Source organism: Neospora caninum, chromosome XI, assembly GCF_000208865.1.
Source record: "Neospora caninum Liverpool complete genome, chromosome XI".
NCBI classification, from domain to species: Eukaryota; Apicomplexa; class Conoidasida; order Eucoccidiorida; family Sarcocystidae; genus Neospora; species Neospora caninum.
Window position 1 is genome coordinate 4,705,825 of NC_018397.1, and position 26,434 is coordinate 4,732,258.

The following is a 26,434-nucleotide window of genomic DNA, read 5'->3' on the forward strand; positions in this document are numbered from 1 at the left end:
TATTCTTTGTATACTGGACTGCTGCCTACTTTCGTCTCGTCTCTCGTGTTGGACGCGTCAACTCGTACTTCCGTGTGCGACAGCTTTACGCAGCTAGTCTCGTCATGCCGGGACGATCTCTAACTTTCGCAGGAAGTGTCTGTACACTCTGCCGCACGGTCTTTGCTCACATATTAACTGTCCCTTTCCACATTTTCGAGACGGGGGGTATGCGTGTTGTTGTCGCCGCTATAGATCGCTTTTGCCCCGGTCGTAGACGCGCACCCAGGCCGCCTGGCCGGGGCTCCGCAGCGGTATTCCGGGCTGCTCGTCTACGAACGTTTCTCGCCCTGCTGGCCGACTTCGAGCACTGGGAAAAGCAGTTGCATGAGGACTCCGGTGGGTCCACATTCCTGCCTCTTCACGGCTTCGGTGACGTCGCGCCGGGCGTCACCTCGACCTCAGCACGGTACACACGGCAAGCAACGCCAGTCTCAGCCAATCAGACGAAGCGAGGCCACAGAACGCCTGCGCACCGGGAAATGCTTGGACCTTATCGAGCTCGCTTTTTGTGATTCTCCTTTCCAACAATGGGCAACGGGGCCGAGGCGGACCCTGTCGGCGATTCTGGGCCGACACCGGAAGCGCCACGCTCCGCAAGAGCTCCGCTTTCCCGGCGAATCAAAGAGTCGTGGAAACGGAGCTGCAGCCGCTCGAGAAGCGATCTCAAACTGACTGCGGACGATTTGTCAGTTATGGAAGGAACTTACTGGTTGACACGTATTGTAAGTCCGAGAAATTGGCGTTTGCGGCCAACTCTGTAACAGGCTCTACGGCCCACACGCCCGTTGAGCCTCTGCGAAGCGACACACCGGTCGTCCGCCTGGTAGGACGGATTCCCGCCGAATGAAATGATCAGGACGCGCTGTCCCATTTGGCCCACATTTGAATTGCAAATCCCATGTACAGCCTGCTCGTACGCTCTCGTTTTCTGGCGCACGTGAGCGTCGCGCGAATATACTACCCGCAACGCGTTCTCATGGCATGGCGCTTGACGGGTGTACCTTCACGCTGCGTTAGCGAACACGTGAGAAGTTCACCACTGTTGTTGTTCGTTGCAGGTTTTCTTCCGCGCTCTGGGACTCGTGTACTTTGTGGCCTTTCTGATTGCCCACATACAGGTGAGAGTAGACAACCATTCAATGGAGAATGGGGCTCACATTGATAACGCTTCACACTAGGTTTCACAGTGCTGGCGTTCCTCCGCCGAGAAGTGGATTCAGAGACCAGATCTGAGTAGGATCCCGTACGCGTCGCACCCCCTGGCAGGACCGTCTGCGCGTCGGACACGTAGAGCCGAAGGGCTAGTTCTACCGGGGGAGAGTTCGTCGTTGTGTAAGTTGTCGACACCTGGGGGAAATCTCCTTCTCTACAGCGCAGTGAGTCCCAGAACGCTGTTTTCGGCCTTTCGTGTTCCCTTACGTTCTTTTGCCGGTTTCAGGGACCAGGCCTTTTTGGACAGGATGGTTTGCTCCCCCTCGAGAAAACTTCGCCGTGCACCGGCGGCGGGCGAGACACTCGCGGGTTCTGGACGCGTTTCGCTGCTTCGCCCTCTCTCTTCCATTTCCTCAGCTGCAGCGACGCCTCGCTCCTGTTTGTCACATCCAGCGGTCTCGTCCTTTCCGCAGTGCTGGCCCTTGCGGGCGGAGCCACTGTCCCCGTGTTCCTCTGGCTGTGGCTGTCGTACTTGACGATACAGGAAGCTGGTCAGCGGTTCTACACCTTCACGTGGGACACTCTGCTGCTGGAGGTCGGTTTCTGGGCGATGCCCCTTTCACTTGTCTGCTTTTTCTCCTCCGTAACGCCGCTGAAGAAGGCTCTTTCTCCCACGACCGCTTCAGAACCTAGCGCACGTTCGTCGCTGAGCGCTTCACCGAGCTTGCAGTCGCCTGCGGCCGGAGCCTTGGACTCCGTTCATCTTGACTCCTGTCGGCTGAGGAAGGCCGAAAATGAAGCCCGAACAGGCAGCGCGGAGCTGTCTTCGACAGACGCCACCGCCGACCAGACGCGTGCGGGGAGCGATACTTCTCCCAGTGCGAAGCGTTCTGTCGCGCCGCGAGTGCAGCAAATGCTGAGATGGCCGTGCGTCTCCTTCCACTTTCTTCGCTGCTGTTTTCACTGCCTCGTCTCTCCCAGAGCGCCGTTCTTGCCGCCGGCGTGGCCCACGCCGTGGATCTCTGTGTGGGGCTACCGGTGGCTGCTGTTTAGATTGATGCTCGGCGCAGGCCTCATCAAGCTGCGCGCAGATACAGCGTGGACAGACCTCACAGCGATGCAGTGGCATTACGAGACGCAGCCGCTCCCGAATCCTGTCGCCTGGTAAGCGGAGCCTCCTGGCAACCGGAAGACCTGCTGGATCAACTTCTTTGCGGCAAGAGGAAACCGCGCGCAAGAGGCTTGGATGGTCGTGGGAAAGCCTCCCCACGGCCGCACAGCGGTGCGGGTCTACGCGGATTGGCGTGGGCGAAATCCTCTTTGGCCGTCGCTGCTTTGAGTCTCCATCTGCTTGGCGCTTCTTCTGTGTTCGCTCCTGGCGATGTTCATGCACAGCAAGTGTAACGAGGGCGAGGGGGCCGAGAAAATCTGATCGAGTGGCGAAAAAAACAAAACTCGATCGTGTCGACCGAAGGGCATTTGAAAGGGAAAGAGGATGCCGCGACCTCCCCAGACGCCGAGGCTGATACTCTGTGCATCGTCTGATGCTTCTTTGCCAGGTTCGCGCATGCGGCGCCGATGAGTGTGCACAAGTTCGAGGTGCTAATGAACCACTTTGTCGAACTGATTCTCCCGTTCGCCGTCTTAGCTCCCTGGAGACAACTCCGACTGTTCACTGGCTGCTTCCAGCTTGTCTTCCAGGTGGCCATTATCATCACCGGAAACCTAGCCTTTATCAACTGGCTAACGATTGTCTTCATCGTCTTTCTTTTCGACGATCGGTTCCTCATGTGAGAAACTCACTTGCTCGTCGAACCTGGGCCTGAACGAGAGATGCCGCACATCGAGACGGACGGCCCTCTCTGCAGCTGCAGGCAGAACGAGGAACTCCTCACAAGACTTACACTAGGCTCTGATGCGACAGCAAAACGGACCTGCAGTCGCTGTTTTGAGCGGTTGTGTGCGGGAGGCTCGTGACCCGACCCGATGCGTCCACAAGCGTCTCCGCAAGTTGCGGAACCAGCAGGCAAGACCGTTCTAGACACTGCGGCGCACCACGTGCAGCGAAAACGTTACTTGGCTGTGCAGATCAGACTCCACCGGTGCCGGCGTAGCCCGCTTTTCTCTGTCTTTGTGAACTCGCTTTCAGGCGCTTTTTCCCCACTTCGACGCTGAATCGGTTGCAGCCCCTCCTTCAAGGCTGCGCGGGCAGATGGGCGATCCCACGGAGTGACGCAGCGATCAACGAACTCTCCACCGGCGACTCAAGGACCGACTGTCACCCTCGAAGCGAAACGGAGGCTCTCTCCGAAAGGAACCAGTCACAAGTCGGTGGCGGCGGCCCGCCGCCGGTGGGCAACGCACCAGAAAGCATGGCTGCTTCTTCAGAAACTGGGGGTGCTCAGGTACATCCGCCGCCAGCGGGGAATCGCAAGGCTGCGGTGTCTCCGGCGCTCCCCTGGCGCCTCCTCAGAGGCCCAAAGTGGAAGGGACGGACTCTCCGTCGCATGCTGGCGATGTGGGGATGCTGGCGAATCCCATTGTTCCTGTTAATCTCGGCAAGTCTGGTCGCCAGCGATGGAGTTCTCCTTCTGCTCCTTGGCAAAGCGTCGGCCCCGGCGTCCTTCACGTCGACACTCGCCTGGGAATCTGCTGGCCTCGTTCTTCTCGCGTTGATTTCCTTTCTGTCGCTAGGCGCACTCACCGGGGCCAGAGTCATCCCTTGGTCGTTTCGTGGGGCCGGGATGTCCTTGTCTCTTCGATTCCCAAAAAAGGAGCGCCCTGTGTCAGACCTGGCGTCTGTGGAAAGTCGAGGGAGTTTACGTCTCGACGCGAGCCCGCAAGACGCTGACGGAGCCGGGGCGTTTCTGCGTAGGCCTCGGCAGGCTGAGGGCGGTGACCTGAGCAGGCGGGGAGGGGAGGACGGAGTCACAGAGAGGAAAAAACGATTGGAGTCTCCGGTCGATGCAGACGAAGGCGACGACGAGGCCAAACTGCTGTGGAAACGAACCCAAGATGTAGGAGCCCTTATCTTGGAGGTCGTAGTCGCCGGTGTGGTGCTTTCGAATCTCCTGTTTATGCACTTTCACCTGGGTCCAACATTCGCGAGTCTCGGTGAGCGCCAGGATTTCATTCACACGTTGTTTCTGTCACGTTTCCGAGTGCGTTGCGGTCATGGAATGGCCGCGGTAGAGACCCGAAAGAGGCGAACCTTCTCCGTGCACAATGACGGATTTGGAACTGGAAGAAGCTCAGGCACCGGCGGACCAGACTTCCCCGAGCGTGACAACTGCAGAGGGGCTTCACCATGCTTCAGCTGCGCTTCGGCGTCTCGTCAGTTTTGTTGAGGAACAGAGTACTCGGCACACATGTATATATGCACTTTTGTTGTGGCGACGTAGGTATAGGCCCGAATTCTTCAGAGGCGCAGCCTTTACGTGCCTGTTTCCTGTTCGTTTTTGCGCAGATGTTCTGACAGGGATGCTCTGCGTTCTTTTGTTTTTCTTCGCGCGTCGACACTGTTCGAATTCCTTCCTCGTTCTGCGCGTCATGACGGAAGTGGGGATGCTTGTCGTTCTGGCCTGGCATTCGGTTCCCGTCGTGGAGAATCTTCTCTCACCCAATCAGATCATGAACGACACTTACCACCCATTTTGCCTCGTTAACAGTTACGGCCTTTTCGGGCTCATGACGAAGCAACGGGAGGAACTTATCATTCAGGTGAAGCCTCCACAAAGCAGCAAGTGCTGACGGCGACTTCACTCTCGGGTGCCGGCGTGATCTGCCGAATCGCCACGCTTTCACCTGCGGGAAAGACGTCGCCGTTCTACACAGCATGGCGAGTACTGCTTCCCTGTTCGAGCGTGCATGCGTCAGTCACACTCTGAAGGTGCACAGGATGAGATGCGTCTATTTTGGCGCAGCGTGCCCGGTAGCGGTTCCCCAAGTGCCGGCCTGAGGCCGCTCTGTTCGACGCTAACCCGGGGCAAGGACCGAAAGGATGCGTCTGTGCTGAATTTTTGCCGGCGGGTACGCCGATACTGTGGATCAGCGTCTGATGCTTCGAATGCGGTGACGCCGGATATTTGGATTTGTCCTTCCGGCTTTTATCCCTCGTCTGTCCGTGGAAACCATAGCAAGGGAGAGCCCGTATCCTAATAGACGGTTTTTTCTCCTCGGGCCGGATGCGACTCTGTGTGTCCTCAGGGAACATATGAGCGAAATCCCCCTTCGGCACCTTCTAGCCCAGTGTGGAAGACCTATGAGTTCTACTGCAAGCCAGGAGACATTGACCGGCGTCCGTGCGCCGTCTCGCCGTACTATTACCGCCTAGACTGGTTGATGTGGTTTGCCGCGTTCAACCCTGACGTGCGAGCTCCCTACTGGCTTTTTCGGCTAGTGGCGAAATTACTTGTCAACGATTCAAAGACTTCGGCGCTGCTTGCGTACAATCCCTTCCGGGGCAAACGCCCTCCCAGATTCATTCGAATTCTCCGTTACGATTACCACTTTGCATACAAGGGAAAGGTGAGGGAAGTTGGGCGGCACGCCACTCTTCATTTTGTGCTGGTGTGCATCACCTGGACCTCGAAGCCAGTTAACTGTTTACTCGCAGTTGCCTCTTTCTCCCTTTGTCCCGATTCGTTTGCTCTGACCAGCACCCTCACTATTGGAACACTACGGAAGGTGTGGTGAAGCATTGTTTCCTTTGCTCTCACAAAACAGAGAAAAGTCTGACAAAATGCTCGTGGGCACGTGCGTGTGGGTGCGTCTCTGCAGGAAAAAAGCCTTTACGAGCAGGGAAGGTGGTGGCAGAGAAAGTATTTGTCTGAGTTTCTACCGCCCGTTAGCGCAGAGCTGTTCCACAGCAATTGACGATCTGACGAGGAGAAAGCCCCCCAAACACTTTCTGTCTGTCAGGAAGTAAACAGAAGTAACTGGTAATTCTCCAATTTTTAGTGTCCACAGCCCCGTTTGATTCGCTTCATGCAAACCGTGACTAGCAAAATGCTTTATGGGGCGCGTACACTACGTGTGTTCAACACGAGAGGGTTGCTCTTCAAAAAGCCGGAACCCACGCCGGCAGCCGACCACTGAAAGGTTCAGGAATCCTCCCGCCGATCAAGACACTTTAAGTGGTCTTCATGAACGACACGCCCTCATTGTAGAACCTCGTGTGTGCGCTTACTCGGGGGAAAGGCGAGATGCACTGTCGTCCACTGACCCAGGCGCCGGCTCGAGTCGTGTTGAACAGATGACAACGGACGGTTGAGGGGCAAAGAAAGGGAAAACTCCGACTCAGCGGACCTTAACGGCGAAGACAGCAAGGTTCCTCTGGATGCCTAGTACTTTGAAAAAAGGTACGAAGTAACGCTCTGAGATACCCTGGTGGACCCCCATTCTATGCCTTTGTCCTAGGAGTCAGGAATCTCGTGCCACGCCGCTGCCGACGGTTTGCTCTGTTGACTGGACCACGCGGATTTTACTTTGCTAAGCTCTGCTGTGTTGTTGAACTCTATTGAGTGCGAATGAAGTCACGTTCGTAGCATCGTATTAAAAAAATCTTGAACGTCTTTGTTTCCCGGATCCAAGTTCCACTCCGTCAGGGAGCGTAGTTACGATTATAGCAAGTGTGGAAACAGAACCAACTGAACACCATGTATTAATCCAACAAAGATAATCAGGTAATTTGGGGCCCTCGGCGACCCAGTCGCTCTGGCTGTGCCGAATCGTCGTCCGCCGGCGTTGGTTTCAGCTGCACTCCGTCCCACAGGATAGGCGAGCCTCCTGCTTCAATCCCCCTTCAGTGTCCAACCGAGCTACGGTACATGTCTTCTGCAGTGTCCTTACCTATTCGGGGGTGGCTGCAGATGAAATCTGGGCTCCCCGACCATGCCTCCACGCTCTACGAAAGTCTATATAGAAGGATGGTGTGGACTTTGCGCACTCTACTGTTCACCAGATTACGGTAGCACCCAGAGGGCCCCACCCAGCATATCGTCTTTCCCCGAACAAACTGTGCTCTTTTTCCTTGCTGGACGCTGTATTCACCATGACCCGCCTGTCTAAGTCCCACCCTTTCCAGTGAGAGGTTGCTCACATCAAACTACAGGGATCGTCGCTGACCCACCTGGCAACCACTTGAGACAAGCGCGCCGTTTCAGTGACTGAAGAGCTCTGTAGAAGATTCCCGTTCTCTATGCCCGGCACAGCAGAATTTTGAAAGCAAGCATGTCTTCGCTGGTCTCTGCCCGCGCAAGCGTGCTTCATGAAGGCAATACAGGCACACACCGTCCCCCCACACTATGCAAAACAAGCGGTTCCACACGATTTCTTTGTGAAGCGGATGTTTCTCCTTACCGATATGCTATTGCGACGGCTTCCGCGGCACACTCACGCACGAAAAGTGTATCAGACGCGTCCCTTCTTCGGACTCTTCTTTAAGACACTGCCACCGTTACCTTCCTTTTTCTGTCAGACCTTGGTGCTCCCCTCCAAAAGAGGACAAACTGGGGAAATACAGTCACGCTTTCCGCGAGAACACTGTAGTGCATTGCTCAGCATCGCTGCGGGAAAAACCGGGCAACGTAAAGTAAAAAAAATTTGGTTTTCCCATCAAGCCCGTCTAGAAACGCTTTAATTCGACTGAGAAACAAAGCGGTTTACCACTTTAACAGCTACAATCCTGCTTCCCACCGAGCAGGTACCGTTTCCGTTTCGCGGAAACTAGCATGGAACGACTCAAAACAGGTACTTCCTTTATTTCTTTGGCCGCTCTTTCGTCCACCGCAAAATCCCAGCCCTCACACACACTTCCTCACTGCCAACCATGGAGCTTTTGCTTTTCTGTGTATGTTCGCTCATGCCACCTCTGTTTGCAAACTATTTGCAAATTCCTGCGTTTGTTCCTTCGAACTCGCTTCGCTGCCGCGTTGTACCTGCATTGCTTTCTGGGGTCTCGCAAAACTCTCCGTTCGCGGAGAACACCTATGCAGGCATGACCCATTCAACTGGCGACTTCCGGTGACACCAGGAGCGAAGTCTTCTCCCAGAGGGGGTGATCTGCCGACGCAGAGCCCCTCAACACGCGCGTCTTGTTTTTGCCTCCTCTTTTGCGCCATGAACGTCTCTCGCGCTCCGTATCATCCGACGCAGACTTCAATTTGAAGCTTTTCGTTGGCTGTCCGACGGACGCTCGCGTGTAGCCACCGGTTTGATCGGTCTCGGGGGTGGTGCCGGACCGGCCGTGACTCCACCGGACCCGTCCACGGCCTCAGCCAAAAATTCTGGCTGACCATCCCGCGCGAAGGCGGAGAACGTGTACATGGCAGAAAAACGAAGAGGTGACCAAATTGCACGTTTACCCACGACTTCCAGGTACTTTTGGCGCAACAGAGTCCCGCTTGTGTTGCTCCGGTCTCTTTTTACCGTACACTCCTGCGTGTCAAGGGAAGCGCGCTTCCGTGGGCAAACCTCCTGTTCTGCGCCTCGCTCGTACCATCGGCAGTGCCGTCGATTTCTGACGACTGGAGCAGACTGGTATCTGCAACCGCCGTCCTCTGTGGGACTGTCGGAAGGTTGGAGTTTCTAACGAGAGAGCAAAGGACTCTTTGCACAGTTTTTTGCGCTTTTTGCTTCTTCGAAACGCGTTTCCAGAGGGCGTTGTACAACCCCATACGGCTGCTAGGTCTTGCCGGCTGGCCCCGTCACACACACAACTCCGTCCGGGCGAGGGAAACCGAGCACTGCAGCAACTGCACGGACGCGGTGGCACACTGTGCGGCCGCACAGCAGCGAAACAAGTCGAAACCTCAGGGGTTTGTTCCGTTTGTACGAGATTTTTTCTGTTCTTTGTGGGGTAGGAGGCGTTTTTGGTTTTTGTCTGTCCCAACCGACGCACCGGCGCTGCAGAAACTCCGCAGGTCGGTCACGCGGCGCTCCAGAAATATACACTGTAGACGTCGATGGCCTACAGCCGCCTCTCAGTCACCGGGCAGTGCCCTCGTCTGGACTACGGCGGCTTTTGCGTGTAACTGGGTGGACCGCCCTCCCCGGCTTTCCGAATTCGCGCCTTGCTTTCTGGAAAGCGGTAGATTGGGCGTCGATCTTTGCGCTGGAACATGGCACCCATATCTTTCTCGCGCCTCCTGCCTTCTCGCGGCAGGCGCGGCTCCAGGAGTGATTCCTCAGACACTCGCGATGCGCCGCCTTCTCCGTCTGGGGAATCCACTCCAGGTTGTGGCCCTCGCGTTACCAGCCTCAGCAGTGAGGTGAGCGTCGATTTACGCGACTTCGAGACTGCTCTAGCGGCTGCTGAAGAGGTTCCTCCCTCTTCACCCACGCCCGTCGACTTGAACACCGTCAAAACCCCCGATGCTTCGCGGCCTGCGGCGGCCGACGCGCCGTCTTCTTCACACACGCACAACGCATTTTTGAAGAAAGGCCTCCTCGCTTCCTCCGCTTGCATCTCTTGTCCGACTCCGGCAGAGCCTTCGGTGAAGAGGGCCGACGGGATCGCGTGCGAGGATCCCCTTCTCGCCTGCAGCGCGGCGTCCGGCACCACCGGCCTACGCAGGAGTCGCACCGAAGAGGAGGGAAATTCACCCTGCAACACGAGCATCCAGAGAGCGGCGTCGCTATCGTTCACGAATGCCGCGTCGGCCGGCTCCGCATGCACAGCTGCCGCCTTGAAGTCTCGCGTGGTAACTCACGGTACTTCACCGTTGTCTTCGGCGCGAATCGAAAGGGGATGCGAATTTCGAAGTGCTCAGCCGAGACAGACTGATCCGTCGGAAACTTGCTCCCTAGGCACCGGCCCTGGCGGCGGATTTACGGACGAGCCCGGAGTCGTGCGCAGTCCACAACACGCCGTTCCCGCGGCTTCAAAAAAGTACATGTGCGTCGTGATTTCGCCGCATATGTCTCCTCGGATTCAGAGACCAGAAATGGCAGGCAAACTGCCAGGCGCTCGCGAGTCCGAAGACTTGGCGCTCCCTGCGAATCTCTCCGTTTTCGCGTGCGCAGTTGCGGAGGCCGCGCTGCAAAGCGAAACGCATGGCCCGCCCGGTCTGCCCAGCCAGGTGGTCCAAAACGCCGCTCCCGTCCCCAGAGACGCCGCCGTGGGCCTCGTGCATGTCCCGCTGGTGAGTGAGTTGCCCGTAAAAAGTTTCTACGCGCCCCCGAGCAGTGACGGCGCAAAGACGTTCGGAGCTCCAACAACGCGGCAGGGCGACTCGAAGCTTTCCGAGCGTGGCAGCGTTGTCCCTCCTCTACCGATCGGCACGAGCGGCGTGCCGACTTCCAACCTCGACACGGGTGCGGCGTTGTCTCCGTCGATCCCACCGCCTTCTGCTCGTCGGGCGGCTCCTCCCATTGCTGCCATCGCCTCCCCTCGACTGCGGCCGCCCACGTGTTCTGCTTTTCGCCCCGCCGGGGGCGGAACCAAAGGAGGACCACCGCGCTGCTTTCCCGCTGCAGCGGTCGCGGGGGAAGAGACGCAGGCGCGGCAGGAATCGGCGCGACGCGCGTCTCCGACTGAGAAGTGCGAAGAGCCGGGTCAGCTCTCGAGCGAGGACGAAGGAAGCGACGCACCGCACAGCGCCTCGTCCATTGTCATTTTCGAGAACGACAGCGTCGGAAGTCCGTGCTCCTGCCACTCTCAAGTGTCGCCTTGCTCGGTCGAGCGCGACTTTTGTCACCTGTCTCTCGACTGCCCGCGAGACGAGGGCCAGTCGGAGACACCTAGCGCCCAGAGCGCACCGCCTGGAGACGAGGACGGCCACGAGGAGGCGGAACTCGAGGACAGCGATGGGGCGTATCTGGAGACGCCGCCCACCGCCGTCGTGGCCCATGTGGACAAGGCGGGCAAGCCGTCCGACGACGAGGCGTGTTCGCAGGTCTCCGAGACACTCGACGCGTCCACTGCGGGCGGGTCGCGGTCTGAGGCTAGCCACGGATGCGAGACGGATTCGTCTTCCGGCGACGCCCCCCGATCGGCGGGTGCGGCCCCGCTTGAAGGCGTCCAGGGTTTCTCCGCGCCGGAAGGCTCCGGCTCGGAAGGAAGGGTTGAGTCGCCTGGAGACGGCACGCATCGTTCGGACGTTGACGAGTCTGCGGCGTCGCCTGCCGCTCGGTGTCCCGAGTGTTCTCTGAATTTGCGGCCACACGAACTGCAAGACCATCTCTTTGCTCACGCTCTCGACGCCCTCCAAGCTCGGGCCGCGCGGCGAGAGCGAGGGACCAAAAGTCGAAATCTCGTCAACACCGCCGACCCGCTCCACAAGGGCGCCTTGACGTGGCGTCCAGCTCGACCGTCTCCGCATGGCCAGGCCGAACCCCGTAGGGCCGCACCCGGGGTGACGAGTCGGACGCAGCCCTCCGTCCGGACAGCGCGAGCGACTCCAGGAAACGCCACCCGCCAGTCTTCCTCTCAGACAAACGCTTCTGCCGGGACGCCCGCGACGCCTGGACGTGACGCCTCCCGGTCGGGGCCTCCCCGGGGGGTGGGTGCGTCGAGCGCGCGTGCCGAGCCGCCAGAGTCGCACAGGTTGGCGTCGGGCGGGTCCGTGCGGCCTGCGAGCGCCACGAGTGCAAAGGTGACGCGGAAAAGGAAACAGGCCGGTGTTTCTTCGTCGCGACCGACAGCAGACTCGCGCGAGGAGACGGAGAGCAGAAGCAGCAGCGCGGGCTCAGCGGCGTCGAGCGTCTCGACGCCCAGTCGAAGTGGACGCGTTCGCAGTCCGCGGTACCGCGTGCTGGACCGCTCGCAGTGCGCCAGGCAAAGCAGTGCGGCGTCGACGGGCTCTGGAGTCTCAGCGTCCCGGGCAGCGACGTCTGGCAACGGTTCAGCGTCGAGTCAAGGCTCCAAACTCCCGCGCACGTCTCCCGGGGCTGCTTCAGCCGCGCTCCGTCGCGCAGGAAACGCGACGGCGCGTGCCGTGTCAGGCACGCAGCGGGCGACCGGCAGTCCGATTCCCGGACACAGCAGTGGGCGAGCAACGCACCGCTACATGGAGGCTACGGCCGCGTCTCTCTCTCGGCGAGCCAGTGTTCGAACCGCCTCGCGGTTTGTCCCCGCCGACGAAGATCCACAGACCCCGTCCACTGCGGAGGAGACTCTGAATTCCAGTTGTGGGGCTCTTTCCGAGCGGGGCGTCGGCCAACCTGCGGAGACTTCCGCGGGTCCCGGTTCAGCGACGATATCTGGAGCTGCCTCGGGTCTCCGAAGCGGCTCTTCCTCACTGGACCTGGGGCGCGCGCGGACAGCAAGGTTGCTCGGCGCCGCTGGAACCGCCGGAAGAGGCCTTTCCGAGAGTCGCCGCGCGAGCGAGGCTGCCACGGCGCACCAGGCTCTCGCGAGCGGCGAACTCACCGACAGGGGAGCGCGGACCAGTCGAATCTATCGCTCCACTCTGTCTCACGGCGGAGCTGAAGATGGCCGATCAAGTCTAGGCGGCACGGGACGCTTCAGTCGCATCCCTGCGCAGGCGACAGCGGGGCTCTCGGGTTTCGTCACCTCTCGGGCTACAGTGGGCTCGTACACTTTGGGGCGCGTCTCGAGGGGTACGCTCGAGCAGCGCCGCGCGGCCTGCGCTGCTGCAGCTGCGAGACGCGCAGCCGCTGCTGGAGGCTCGACGGAGAACGACGGAGAGAGGAGGAATTCGGAAGGCAGTTCGGGGTCTGCCTTGTCCGACGACTCGGGGCGCGGATCTCGAGAGAGCCGAGCCAGTCCAGCTGGGGCCTTCCGCAGTAGCTCTTTCCAGGCGCTGCCGGTCACGCCTCTGGTCTCTCGAAGGTCGACAGGCGTCGTGGGGACTCTCGGCAGGGGGATGACCACTGCAGCAGACACTGCCGCGACGGCTTCGACGCAGGCGGCGCTCGCTGGCGGAGCGCGCCGCGTCGCGACTCTCGGAGACCCTCAGACTTCTCTTGGCTCGGCTGGGACTTCGAGCAGCCGCGCGCGCGGGGGCCGTCTGCCTCCGGTGCCTCTCCTGCCGCTCTCGACACTTTCGCAGCTTTCTGGGAGCAACTCTGCCCGGATTCACACGCTCGCTTCCGGGGGCGCGGAAGAAAGGGCTCGTCGCGCGCGTGTGGCGTCTACGCACCGCGAACTCTGCTCGCCTGGCTTGGCGGGTGTCTCTTCAGCGGCGTCGAGCTCCGACGCGAGCGACTCCGATCGCTGGCATCGCACTGCCTCAGCGCGCGGGCCGCGCGTTTCGCGGACGGCGTCGGCGCAGGAGATTCGGCAGCAAGTTCTGCACTCCGCGCGGTCGACCGCTGGAAGCTACTACGTGCGAGGCGTGCCGGCTCGCAGCAACACTTCGAGTGTCTCGGGGAGGCCAGAGGTTCCCGGCGGGTCTGTAAGCCGGCGAAGCCTAGGAGCTGGAGGCGAGGGCCTTGCAAGTCGCTACTCTGGCGCCTCTCGGCACCTCATCGCGTCTTCCGAAATCCCCTCCTCTGGATGGGTGCCGACGTGGGGGCAAACACTGATCGATATGGGCCTTGTCCCCTCGAGGTCGGCGACGGGGACGAGCCGCAGCGCCTCTGTTCACCGGACAGGGCTTCCGAGCGGGCGAGGAGCAGACGCCAGCAGTGGGGAAGTTGTGGACAGGTCGCCTTCGGGATCTACGCCAGCCGGATTTGGCAGCTCTGCCTCGGCGTCAGTCGCCACGCATGCGGCTTACCCTCGGAGCAACAGCGTAACGTTACACCGAAGCGGATCGAGTGCCTGGACTGCGCTGAGCCAGGTGTCGGCTGCGGGCCGGTCCTCGGAAGACATCAACGACTTCCGCTACCGCGTCTATCCAGGGTTTCACTCCTTTGGCTCTCACTACGCCTTAGGGCGCTACTCCCGCCAGGAACAGTCGCGCGTCGACTCGCCCACTGGACTCTCTTCTTTTGTCGCCGGCTCCGCGAGGACAGGAGACATGTACGCGCAGCACACCGGCCTGTCGTCCCAGAGGCGAGCGTGGCCGTACTTGGCCTCGGCAGAAGACAGCGACAGGCAGGCGGGAGGAGCGTCTCGATCGGGTGCATGCAGCCAGGCAGAGTCGTCAAGGTCCGCAATGAACCCGCGCCGGTCTTCCAGCGGCGCGCGACAGCACGACGACAGAACGGGCGTCGCGAGGGCGTCGGCGTCAGCTGCGCCGTCGGCTCCAGAGAGCGGCTACAGTCGGCAGGACTGGTCGCCTTTTGGATATACAGCGTATAGCCGAAACGAAGCTGGAGCCTGGTCGCCGCAGCCGTCGGGAACCGCCACACACAGGTAATAAGGTGGCGGCCGAGGAGAAGCCACAACGGAAGCACGAAGGCAGCCGGTCGTGCCAGAAAAAGCGAGGGAAACCCATCAAGTCGTGGGGGAGGGGGTTCAGCGCAGCTGAGTCGTCGTAGTCTGTAGTTGAAGGGCGTCTTCAGTGGGTGGGGGGGGGGTGGGGGCAGTCTTGAGTTTCAAACATGTTTTGTTACCCAGTCAGGTTTTGGTGTGGCAACTACCGAACGAATGGAAGCTCTTGTTTCCAGTGATATTCCCATTCGTTCAGACACCAGCAGCAAGAAGAGCCGGACGTTCGGGATGTGGAAGCCTCGTACCAGAGAATGGAACAAGAAGAAGACGAACGACGAGCTCAGGTGTTGCAGATCCTCATTGACCTCCTTCCTACGAGCGAGTAAGTTTTAGTTCTCGATCGAGAAAAGACGTTCGCTGTGCCAGAGTCTTCTAGCTCGTCGTTTCGCGCGGCACCTGATTCGCCAGGGCGGCAACTGTGAAACTCCGGATGCTGGCGCGCCGACGCCTCTCAGCCGTCCGCATCTCTCCGGTGTCTTTGGTGTTTGTTTCAGGTTCGACCAGTCGAGAAGCGCGAACCTGTCAGATGAGGCGAAACGATGCAGCATTTGCTTCGAGGATTACGACCATGGAGAAGAGCTGCGCCGCTTGCCGTGTACTCACGTCTTCCACAAAAACTGCATTGACATGTGGCTGCGGCGGAGTTTTGTGTGCCCCATCTGTAAACACGACCTGCGCACTTCTTTCGAATAACCGCTTTTTTGTACAGTACTTGGCTTCAGGGATTGAACATTTTTAGCTGTAAACACGCACCAGGAGGAGCAAGCGCCACGGGTAGTTGGTTCAGGCGCCCTGTGCTTGCGTTGCGGATAACATATGCTCCCAGCGGGCGCGCTGCATTCGTGGCGTCTCTCTCTCTCTTTTCGAAACACTGTTCACATGAACCCTACACGGGGATGATCCTCGGCGCCTCGTTATGGCGCCTGGCGCGTCGAGGTGTTGCGACATGCGTTGTCATTTTGAGGAGTGTTCATCCGCAGCCGCTTTCTCTCGTCGCGGGCCGACATTGTGCGTTAAATACTCCGGCACTGCGTTCGAGTGGGCTCTGTCCAGAATTTGTACTGGTCGACGTCGTGTTTTGTTTCGACATCGTCGACTGTATTTGCCGAGAGCGGTCACCTTCGGTGCACAGACTCGGGGACCGCGAAGCACTCTCAGCCCACTTTTTTAAGGGGGAGGACTCCCCTAGTTTTGAGGCGGCGGCTATGTCCATGACGTGCATCGTTTTCTTGTGTCCCCCTTGTAGGTTGTTTCGTACAGATGAAACCGTTGTGGGCATATATGCGTTCTAACGTAGCAATGTGTGCAGGACGGCCGTCGTGGGATCACTTTTGGTACATCGTGTTAAAGGCATCTAGAACACCCTATTAACAAACATTGAAAGTCTTGATGGGGGCCATCAACTCCCGCACTGCCCCAGAGTTACCTCCTCACCTGCACACTCACGATCTCTCAGGGAGTCCAGCAAGATTGCCCACCACTAGTTACCGGCTGTCGCAGATGTTACTGGCCCATAGATTTATCTGCGTTTTCGACACTCCTGCCTCTGCGCAGCGCTCCCGTGCCTTCTCTAATACGACCAAATCAGCCTCGGGAAAAAGAAGTAAATCCACGGCTGTGAGCGAGGAACTCCCAATATTATCTGACCTGTTATCCCCGGCGTACCTTACGACCGTTATATAATTTAGATAGAAGGTAACGTGGATCATTATCCACACTGCTTCGACAAAATGTAGATATAAAATTGTAAATTCGATGCGTCTGAAGCGGGCCGAACGCCCGACACAAAGTTATGCCTAGCCACTGACCCCCGCGTCGGGTCACGATACCTCGCCAGCCTTAGACCTCGGTAGGCGCCTCAAATCGACTCTGCCTGACCACTGTGTGTGCAGTTGCCCAGCGAACGAAAACGACATTTTTCGCTAGCAGGCTGCTCTATTCAAGTTTCTAGCGTTTTCGAGGAACCCGGCGCATTCGAGAGTCACTGCTCTTTGCCTGCCACCGTGCCTACCACGTCGTAACTGCACGCGCACCCCCATAGACTGAGAGGGATCTCGTCAAGGCGTGTGTGTCAGAGACCGCTTTCTGACCTCACTCTCCAGCGCAACTCTGATCGTGCCCGCAGGAATCCTCAGCGTTCGCAACTGACGCCGCGGACAGTGTTCAACCAACACACTTCCTGGTGCGATCTGCGTGTGCTAAGAGTGCTCCCGACCCAACGCAGGACACGGCGAATAAGGAGGAGTCCTGTGTCTTCACGTGCACAGAACTCAAAACATGTGTGCAACGAAGCAGCGCCGGAGATTGTGACAGTGCTTGCAAGCGTTTCCCTTCTTGGCGACGTTCGGGGCCCGAGATGTGGACGTCCTCTCGCGTTCGCACGCCCGTAGGCTTCACACATTAACTTTTCGCTTCGCGCGATGTCACAGCACACCGAAAAACAAAACGCTACCGTTCAGTTTTCCTCCATATGAGAGCCGCGCAGCCGCGTTTTTACGCGTGACCGTACGGACAGCGTCGTCGGTCGTCTCCGACGCCACGCCTGGAGCCCTGTCCTCGCCTTCCGTCTGTTTTTCTGAGCATAGTATTTCAGTGCGAAAACGCAGACCCCTGTTCCCCAACTGCCGGGAGACTGTGCGGCCGGCCAGCGATTTGTTTGACGTATTTGTCGACATCAAACCGAGGATCGAAGCCGCGAAGAGGGGAATCAGGAAGAGCCCACGATGGCGTTGCCTTGCGGTAGTTTTGTGCGTGGCGCTCCTCCGTACTCAGCGCGAAAAATTTTTCAAAGTCGATATGCGTGTACCACTGCAAACTTTCTCTGCTCTCCTGTAGACCCCCCGGCCCCGATGAACCGCGTCCGCCATCTCTTGCGAGCAAATTATTTTGAAGCTCCATTCCGGCGGAGTCCTCCCCCGAACCGTCGCTTCGGCCACTCCTTTCCGAAGGCGAGAGGGAACTGGATTCACGGTTTGGTGCGATGCCTGCTTGTGCGTTCGCAGGCAGCAAGAAGAGGCGAGCGTCTGCCAAGAGAACAGCATTCGTGTGCTCGTGGATGCTAGCGAGTCTATACATTGGCGCCACATCTTCACAACTCTCAGACTGCTCCACGCGTGCAGTGCCCGCGCCGCGTGCGTTCAAAACCTTAAGCAGCCTCTGGGAGAATTCTACGGTTTCCTGCATGTGTGGCGTATGGCTAAGCGTGAGGTTAAACTGCGGGCTGTGTCCAGCGAAAGTGACTCCTTTGATTTCTATGAAATTCGGCTGGCCCAACTCGACCAGTCGCGCATAGCCCTGCACGAAAAGCGAAACAGCATACAGTTCCGGTGCATGACTCTCGCTCGTGCAGCATCCGCTGGAATTCGCACAGACCGCATCACCAGGAACATCCTGTGTGTCACCGGCGGGCGACAGCCAACATTTATAAAACGAACTGTGTACTGTTCCGGGGAACCAAAAGAAAGATACTTACCTCGAGATCGTCGTCATTCACGCTCTTGATCAGCGTCATACGGAGAACTGTTCGTTCTCGTTTTTCGCGAAGAATCTCCAAAGACGCCAACAGACGTTCCCAGTAGTCCTTAAAAAGCGGTCGGTCAATTGCCTTCAAATCCTTCTGGAGGATGCGCGAGGGAAAACAACTAGAAGAAACAGTTCAGTGATCACTCCGCTCCAATCTGGACAAGCTCCACGCTGGATTGTCAGTAGAGCGAAGCTGCGGTATAGGTCCGCAACACGTCTATGAAAAGCGATGCAACGGACTGTTCCTCAGGGAGCACACACTACGAAAGCACTCGTGGGTTTCGCTCGGCAGCACATGTCTAAATCCTCTCTGCGTAAACTTGACTTGGGTTTTGTTCCGGGTTTTGTTCCATAGCCCCCCTTTGAAATCTACCCTTTTTTCTGCATCGACTGGACTGTCACCTTGTTCGGCGCGTCCACGCTGACGTAGAGTTGCGTCACCGTCGTGAGATCGGCAAGGAGGTCCGGGTGTTGGCCGTTCATAACGAGGAAGGAACTGATCCGCTTTGCGTGCAGCAAGTCTGGGAGAAAGTCGACACAGCCGCGGTACCAAGGCATGCGCGTCGACACACGGTTAGAGAACTTGCCACGGCCCTCTAGGACAGAGAATGAAGCTGTCTGAACTGAAAGACGGGACCGGTCTGTGCCGTGGTGTGTGTGGGGCTTCAGCGCCTCGCGCACGCAGCCTCTGGGGAAAGGTTCTCTCTCTGTAGAGCATGCCTCCTGAGACAACTCACCGACGAACTCGTTAATGCGCGGATACATGAGCGCCTCGCCAATGAGAGACAGTGCACAGTGCCGCGGCTCCTTGGCCTCTGCAAACGCTTCAGGCGTGACGCCGTGAACGCCGCGCAGAGGCTTGATCAGAGACCAATGAGCGTCCAGCGCATGCTGCAGAACCCACTCCGGAGGGTCAACCTGCCAGCTGGAGGCGAGAGATCCCGATTGAAAAGGCACACAAAAAACCGAGAAAAACCCGAGGGGTCCAAAACGCCGCTTTCTGAAAAAGACCTTTCTTCCGGTTCGATCGCCTTTTTGCCCCACAACGTTCCAGAGCGGCCGACCTGCAGGCATTTTTGTCGCCGCCTTTCCGGCGCCCCACACGGAAGACCCGCCCAGTGCCGCAACCCACTGCAGGATAGCCCTCGGCCTACCGAGCGAATCAGGGCAGTTGTCCTCGTTTGGTGTCTTCAAGCGTCGCAAGATCTGAGCGCGCTCCACGGATGGCTCCAGAGGAGCCGTGCGCGTCCAGTTTCAGCCACTCCAGAGACACCGTGCCCACCCGGAGAAGCGGGGCCTTCTCACCTGAACGTTTTGCTGGCCGGATGAGTGTGGTGTCTCCAACAGAATATGCATCTGTTGCTGCATGCAATGCTCGTCGTCGCCTCCATGCACCTGTGGCTCTCGATGCCGTAAAAGGTGTGCTTGTAGCATCCGCCCACGCCTTGCAACTGCTTCTTCGTCCACCTGGACGCCGCGGTCCCACATGGGGCAGAGACGCCTTCAGTGATGGGGCTTTGCCTCTCCAGAAAACCGAAACCTCCCTCGGATATGTACTACCATGGGGACAAACGAGTTTCTGGGGTGCTACAGTGATCACAAACCTCCTTGGTCTGGGTGGAAGCCCAGATTTCAGCGTTTCGCGCTGACGTGCGGAAGCCAGGCAGTAGCGATTCGATGATACGAAGGCCACGGCTGGTCCTCAACAGAGAAAAAAGCGCAGAGAAGTGCATGCAAAAGAGCCTTCACATATCAAGAGGGCCTTTTGCACTCTTTTCCTAGGTGAACACGAGAACACAGACGTCCTCCGCGCCAAACTGAAGAAGAACAGGGGAAGAAAACGCGGCTGAGACGTCCTTGCGGCGAGCAACACGCGACGGGAAAAACGTGGACGTCAAAAAACGTACCGACAAAGCTTGACAGCAGAGTGGGTTCCAACAATTTTGTAGCCTTGCTTCTCCATCCGCTCGTTCATGCGCTCAGTCACCAGCGGCCGCTGTTTCTCTAGGCCTCTGTCCATCTCGAGCGTCTCGCTCTCCTGCGGCGCGGTGGGATCTGACGGACGGCGCGGGCGACACGGGGACGAGCAGGAGGAACACCCGGAGGAGACAGGAAGCGAAGCATGCGCCGGAAGAGACGCGGAAGAAGACGATGCGAGAGAGAAAGACCCAGATATGTGAGTCTGAGGAGAGGTTGCTAGCGCGCCATCAGCGACGCTGGCCGCAGCGGCCGCATGCACACACGCGACTGAAGACAACAGGCAGGCACCCCCTGCCGGCGAAAGGGCGCCAGGAAGGGGAAACCCACGCTTGCACAGAACAGAGGAATTTGCCTGGTGCAGAGGGGATCGCGCGACGCAGTACGAGCTACGTGGAAAAGAACTCAACCCGAGAGACTCCGCCAGTCTGCTGGAGCTGCCGGCGTGGAGTCGTGGTCTCCCAAGCATCCCAGCAGCGCTGGAGACAGCCCCCGCAGGTGTCGTCCCCGTAGAGAGCTCCGAAAAGAGCTGGGAGGAAAAGGTGCGGCGTGTCTTCTGTGGCTCGGGTAGTCCCGACGCATACGTAGGCACCCGGTATCGGGCGGCAGGCGAAGCGCCGAGTCGACAGCCCGCAACTCCCCCCATTTTTTCTTGATGCCGGAAGCAGCCTCCGTCGGGACGTGCTGAAGGTGGAGGAGGAAAGACGGACACCAGACCTTTCGGAGCGTTCCTCGACAAAGAGAAGAGCTCCTCAATCGGCTCGGAGGTTGCGGCCGTCTGGCTGCCCCACGTGTGGAAAGAAAAACGCAAAGGAGCCGTATCATGTGAAAGCCTGGCGGTACAGTGGGGAGGGTCGCGCAAGCATGCATTCGCATCGAGCAGAAATGTACCAGGTGACGCGCGAAGCTTGGAAAAGTTGTTTCGCATTTTCGACGTTTGACTTGAGAACAGAAATGAGACAGGCGAGAGAAACAGTAGTGGAGCCTGAGGAACCACCCACGATGCCGATCTTGAAAGTGTACAGCGTCTCTCCTGCCGCCCTCTGACGAGGGCGGTTTTCAAGAACGGCGACAACCTCAAAACCGGAGAGATGGAAAGATTGCGTGTGAAGGGAAGGCGAACCCCGAGGCCGGTACCAGCGCCACAGTCCACAGGACCGTCGCGGGTTCTAAGTCCGAGAATAAGAAAGGGTTCCGGCTGGTTAACGGCGTAGAGAAAGAAGGAGAAAAGAAGCATACGAAGGCTCGGCGTGACCATCTGCATGCCTTGACATCTGATTATCACTCGTGCTTAAACAGCGTCAAACGGGGAGCGGCCGAAGCGGAGGAGCCGGCAGTGCGAATCCCGCGAGGCCAACTCCCATACATAAGCGGCGGCATTCTTCACACTCGCTCTTCACAGGACTAAACACACGTGGAAGGCGGCTCAGACCATATCTTTTTCTGAGATCGGAAGTTCCCGGCAAACAGTCTGGCTGCTCTCAGCACGACTGGAAAGCTGGATATACAAGACAGAACAACAGGGACACCCTCTGCCCATAATCGAAAGTCCCTGCTGTTTCCTGTCAACTTTGATTCGACTGACACACTTCTCTTTGCGCGTATCCGGAGTGGTGCTGGAGGAACGCTTCGGGGTTTCGATAAAAAGTGCGGTGGTCCGTTCTTAAAAACCGTCACCTTGCATGCGCATGTGCAGTTCAGTTGCTCGCGATAGAGGGAAATGTGTCAGTTGGCCTGTGTGTCTCACCACGAAAATCACACGAAACTGCGTACTGGGCAACAAAATACACTGCATCACGTTTATGCCACTGAACAATGTAAACGGCCCAGGGAAGACGGTTGAAAAACAAGTGAAAAGCAGTGTGACAAAAGACAGTGTACAATTGCATGCATGCAGAGAAACTGAGTGGCACATGTGGAGATTGCTGAACAGGCCACAAGTTTCCAAGTAACCAGCAGCAATAGCATTTCGCTTCGTTTGCTCAAGACATGTCTCTGCCGGGAGGGAGCTCGCGCGTCACCTGGACGTATTTGTACCCTTTCTTGTTCTTGAAGATCTGATTGCTGACGCGGCATTCGTCCAGGCATTGAAAATACACAATGTCTCTGGCTGTCCCAGCCTGCTTCGCAATCGTTTCCGAATTGGTCTGTTTCACACAGGACACATCATCGAGAAGAAGCATCGGCGATAAACTCAAGCTGGCTGAAAGACGGACACTTCTGCGGCCGTGGCCGAGCGATCTTGGTAACAAACCTCGTCGCGTTTGCAAACTTCTTGTCTATAAACGACTTCAATAGTGTTGTAAGAAAAAAACACAAACCCTCCTAATTTTTAGCGTGACCACAGTTTGTCGACTATGCCACCTGAATCGGACCCGAATGACTAAGAAGAGTCTTATGCTCCAGTTGCCTTTCAGCACTTCGTAACGATGCTCTAACGACACGCGTATTCCCCAGAGTACGTTACACTGAATCATTCGCCTGCCAGGTAAAAACGGGTGCCTGCATGCGAGCGTCATCGCGACATAACGACCTACGTAAAATTAACTTATAGGCTACCTACGACATAGGAAAGGCGTGGTTCGGCGAAATCCTCAGACGGCGGATGTAGTTCTGGGCGTCTAGATGCCGAGTGACTCGCGAGAGTACGTCAGTCTTTCTTACCATGATGGCGTCTTCCTTAGGGATAACGGCTGGGATGCCTGAAAAGACCTCTTCAGTGGTTATTCGGTTGGCACGAATAACAACTTGTTCGGAAATTTTCGAGTCATCTCCCACGTCCTTCCGTAAAGCAGAGAATGGCCCAAATTTGACGTTGACACCGGCAATCTCAAAGACCGCGAGATTCCTGTCGTAGAACGCTGCAGCATATGAGTGATAAAGCAAAAAGGGTTAGAGCGACAGGAATATATGTCCGAACAGAAAACCGCATGCAAAGATAGCTTACTTTCACAGCAATCGATGAAACCGTCGTCATCAAATACATCAACGTAGATCATCAGATCTATGGACCCCGCCGAGTTCTTGACCAAAAGGGTCGTCTTGTTGGGTCTCCTGGGTGGGGCAGGAAAAGGCGGGAAACCGAGTCGCCTGAAACACAAATCAGAAAAAATAGACACAAGAGAAGGCAGCTACATTTCAGACAGTGTCCCCCGTGTATATGCCCATCCATGCCTGCTGGAGATGTGTCCCAGGTACCTTTCCCTCTACCGTGAATTCAACAACGCTAGTGCTCTGCGTTTCTAGCATACCGAAACGAGAAGCTGAATCCAGGAAGGATCCGTTCAACTTCGTTGTGCCCGAAGAATGTCAGTGTGCTTGAGGAATCTCCTGGAAGCCCTGGAGGGTAGCCGACTTTCCCAAACCACATGACATCTTCAGGCTGGTGCGCTCCCAACCGTTGGGATAACTGGAGCCAGTGAACGTGTATAGGCTCGCGCGCCAGCAGTGACCCACTGGTGACAAGAGATGGAATTCTGCATAAAGCTTGTTTCTCGCGATCCCCCCTTCGACCTGCTTCCTCGAGACAGTCAGGAGAGACGGACTCTCCGATAAACAATGTCCCATCGTTGCGAAGGTGGGCGTTGGTGACTAGCGCCGCGCTGAGGATTCCAACACATGACAGCGAGGAAAGATAAGACCGGAGTGTCTCGCTATGTTGGGCGAGGCGAGCACACCCGATTTCACTGAGGACTGTTTTATGGCGGTGACCACTCTCTGCGACAGCAAAAAGCCCTATAGAGTTACATGCACCGCCAACGAGGAATTGCTGCTCCGACGCCAGAAAATGAAGCCGAGTTTTTAGGACCAACGCAGACTCACTTAGACAGGAAAAGCAACGCGGCACCGTTCTCCACGCGCAAGGTCGTGGGCCCTCGCAGAGTAAGGGGTTCCGAAAAACTTTGTAGGCGTCGAGGGCCACTGCAATCGTCACCCAAGACTCGCGGTCTTCCCAATAAAGCCTGTGGACTTGTGTGTGCTGGCAGTCGCGACATGGCCAGTGCAGTGGGGGGTTGTGGCGCTCGCCCAAAGCCGAAAGGAACCACGGGAGATGGTGAAGAATCGGCCGTTTCACTTGCAGGCTCCCCTCTCACGGGTGTTCCTGGGTGATCCGCATCTCGCGGAGCAGCGGTAGGACGTGACTGAGACAGACGGTTCGCCAGAAGAGACATACGTTCTTCTGTACCGGGTGCATTCGTGAAAACGGGGACTTCCTGGCTTTGAGCGGCGCCTTGCGCGTCGGCGCCCACCGCGTCGTCTTCGCCACCTATCGCTTCCCCCACTGTTTCGACACCCGTCAGCGCGATTGCCTTGGCAGCTTCTAATAAAACACCCGCTGGCGGTTCCTCTATTATTACCAGCGTTACGGTATTTGTGGAGAAGTCGGACTCCTGTTCGAACGGTTTATGCCTCATGCTGCTGCAAATGTCAGACACGGAAGCCTGCGAAGGGGTCTGATGAATAATGTCTCGGAATGTATCTCGCATTGTACGGAGCTCCGTTGCTGAAGGCGCTGCAAACTCGTTCTCAACTGTGCGGCACTTCCCATGGGGGAATTCCCCACTTCGCAGAATGCCTCTGCTGGATTTCAGTTGCTGATCAATGCTCTTGATGACCCACAGGGCCCGTAAACGGACAGTGGCCATTTTGCCTGCTGGTAGACGCACAAAGTGGCGAATAAAAACGGCGTCGAGACTAGTTGGAACTCGTCCACAGTGCCAGATTCGAGGATCGAAGAAGTCGCCGCTTCTGACTGTGCAGCACGCAAATGGCATTGAATAACCTCTCGTTGTAGCATCTGCGCATTGTCGGAATCGGCGAGGCTGTGCAGTAGTTGTGGTGGTAGTGGTGCGTTTCAGTTCCTCCCCTGGATGCGCGATATCGAAGGAAGCCTCCTCGCTCTCATCTGGCTTAAATTCTTGTGCGATTTCGTAGTCCCCGAAGTTGCCGCCAGCGACACGGTACCTCGGTTCCTTTGGGCGCCCAAGTGCGTCGCCGCTCTCCTCTTGTAGAGAAAGATCCGGGTTTCCCGAAGCCACTAAGGGTACTGTTCTCTGAGTAGCATGCAGGGGAGTCTTCGGTTCCCCTCCCGGAGTCGAAGCCGTTGAGATGGGGTCTACAGCGCTGGGTGCCCCATCCGAGTTGGCAGCTGGTGATGCTCTCCAGAGAAGTGACAGGGCTTTCTCCTCCTCTGCTGTAACTGGCTGGGCTTCTTCCCATTGGAGGAGCCGTTTTTGAGATGTGTGAAAGGGCGCGACGCCCTTTAAGGCATCACCTGAAACCTCTCCTGTATCGGAAGGCGGCGCGAGCTCTCGCGCGTCGGGCTGCCTTGTGCCATGTGCGTCCTTACACTGCCAACACACGACCAGAACCAAAAGAACGTTTAGGAGGAGAAGTTCTGTCACTCTAGCGACCTTTCGCAGTCCAAGAGTGTGCCCCAGCATGGGGTGTGCGCATTCTGGTCTCCTCAAATCCCAGAAATGCCTGGAGGCAGTCGTCCCGCTAGAGATATTCATGGCTACAGATAGCTTTAGAGCCAATCCCAAAGGCTGTAGTACAGACTTCCACCTCTCTGACGCGCACCAGAGAGGACAAGGGTCTCGATAAGACCGATGCAACAGCCTCCGTAGGGTGAGCTGCACAGGTATGGGAAGGATTCACAAAGTACTTGGGGGAGGATTCTGCAGGAGGGAACATCGACGTTAAAAGCCGATCGTCAAGAGAGGTGCAGGAAATGTAACTCACGATTTCAACCGGCCCTACCGGACTTCATGGAAAAGCATGTGAGTAGCCGGCGGTACACGTCGTCGGCATTACGGTTGCGGCTAGCGGGCAAGCGCGTACCGGTTGAAGATTCGCACACCACCGAGTTTGCTCGAGTGCACACGATGCAAACAGAAAAAGTAGCAGGGGCATCCACAGGGACAATGGCTTACGTGTGTTTTCACTACCACAACGCGCGTTAAACGCAGGAGATATGCGTGTTTGTGCCCACCAACCGGGGTCCCCTTCTCGTTCTATTGGGGTACACGAGTAAAACGCAGTGAAAGGATCCAGACAGAAGGCTGCCAGAGCGTTAGCCTTTATTTGCCAGAGCGTTAGCCTTTATTTGCCAGAGCAGCAAGTCACCGAGAAAAAAACTCAACTGCACAAGCTAGGAAACGAAGAGCAAGATATCGTGTCAGCTCTACGCAAGTGCACCACAGCTGCACGTGACGCCACGAGAGGCTCTAAACGAAATCGTGGTTTTTCTCCTCAAGCAATTTACTCTGACAACCGCTGTGCCCTTTGATAGGCTTTGAGCAAACCGTACATACTGGTGGTTGTTGAATTCAGTGTGTGTTGCGCTTGGATTCGTCGGTGGGTAAGTATGGAAAGGCGTGGTTTCTGTGTAAGGCA

The 26,434-nt window shown here is 57.4% G+C and overlaps 4 protein-coding genes across 4 annotated transcripts; 2 read left to right on the forward strand and 2 right to left on the reverse strand.

The window, feature by feature from the left end:
• Positions 1-569: 569 nt before the first annotated feature.
• Positions 570-6,069, forward strand: NCLIV_058560 (uncharacterized protein; the record flags this gene model as incomplete). The annotated part of the gene is made up of 8 exons (XM_003885412.1): positions 570-764; positions 1,101-1,160; positions 1,481-2,358; positions 2,754-2,984; positions 3,344-4,308; positions 4,661-4,914; positions 5,401-5,721; positions 5,974-6,069. 8 exons carry the CDS (start codon positions 570-572, stop codon positions 6,067-6,069), a joined length of 3,000 nt encoding a protein of 999 aa, XP_003885461.1.
• Positions 6,070-9,314: 3,245 nt separating this feature from the next.
• On the forward strand, positions 9,315-15,229 carry NCLIV_058570 (Proteophosphoglycan ppg4, related; the record flags this gene model as incomplete). Its single annotated transcript, XM_003885413.1, has 3 exons — positions 9,315-14,458; positions 14,733-14,858; positions 15,031-15,229. The coding sequence occupies 3 exons, from the start codon at positions 9,315-9,317 to the stop codon at positions 15,227-15,229; spliced, it is 5,469 nt and encodes a 1,822-aa protein (XP_003885462.1).
• A 1,896-nt stretch (positions 15,230-17,125) lies between these two features.
• On the reverse strand, positions 17,126-21,272 carry NCLIV_058580 (hypothetical protein; the record flags this gene model as incomplete). The annotated part of the gene is made up of 6 exons (XM_003885414.1): positions 17,126-17,830; positions 18,009-18,152; positions 18,461-18,579; positions 18,796-18,983; positions 19,966-20,091; positions 20,620-21,272. 6 exons carry the CDS (start codon positions 21,270-21,272, stop codon positions 17,126-17,128), a joined length of 1,935 nt encoding a protein of 644 aa, XP_003885463.1.
• Positions 21,273-22,056: 784 nt separating this feature from the next.
• Positions 22,057-25,551, reverse strand: NCLIV_058590 (hypothetical protein; the record flags this gene model as incomplete). The annotated part of the gene is made up of 5 exons (XM_003885415.1): positions 22,057-22,182; positions 22,700-22,896; positions 22,983-23,125; positions 23,287-23,721; positions 23,858-25,551. Coding segments are annotated over 5 exons (2,595 nt in total), but the record flags the coding sequence as incomplete, so codon positions are not given.
• Between the last annotated feature and the right edge of the window lie 883 nt (positions 25,552-26,434).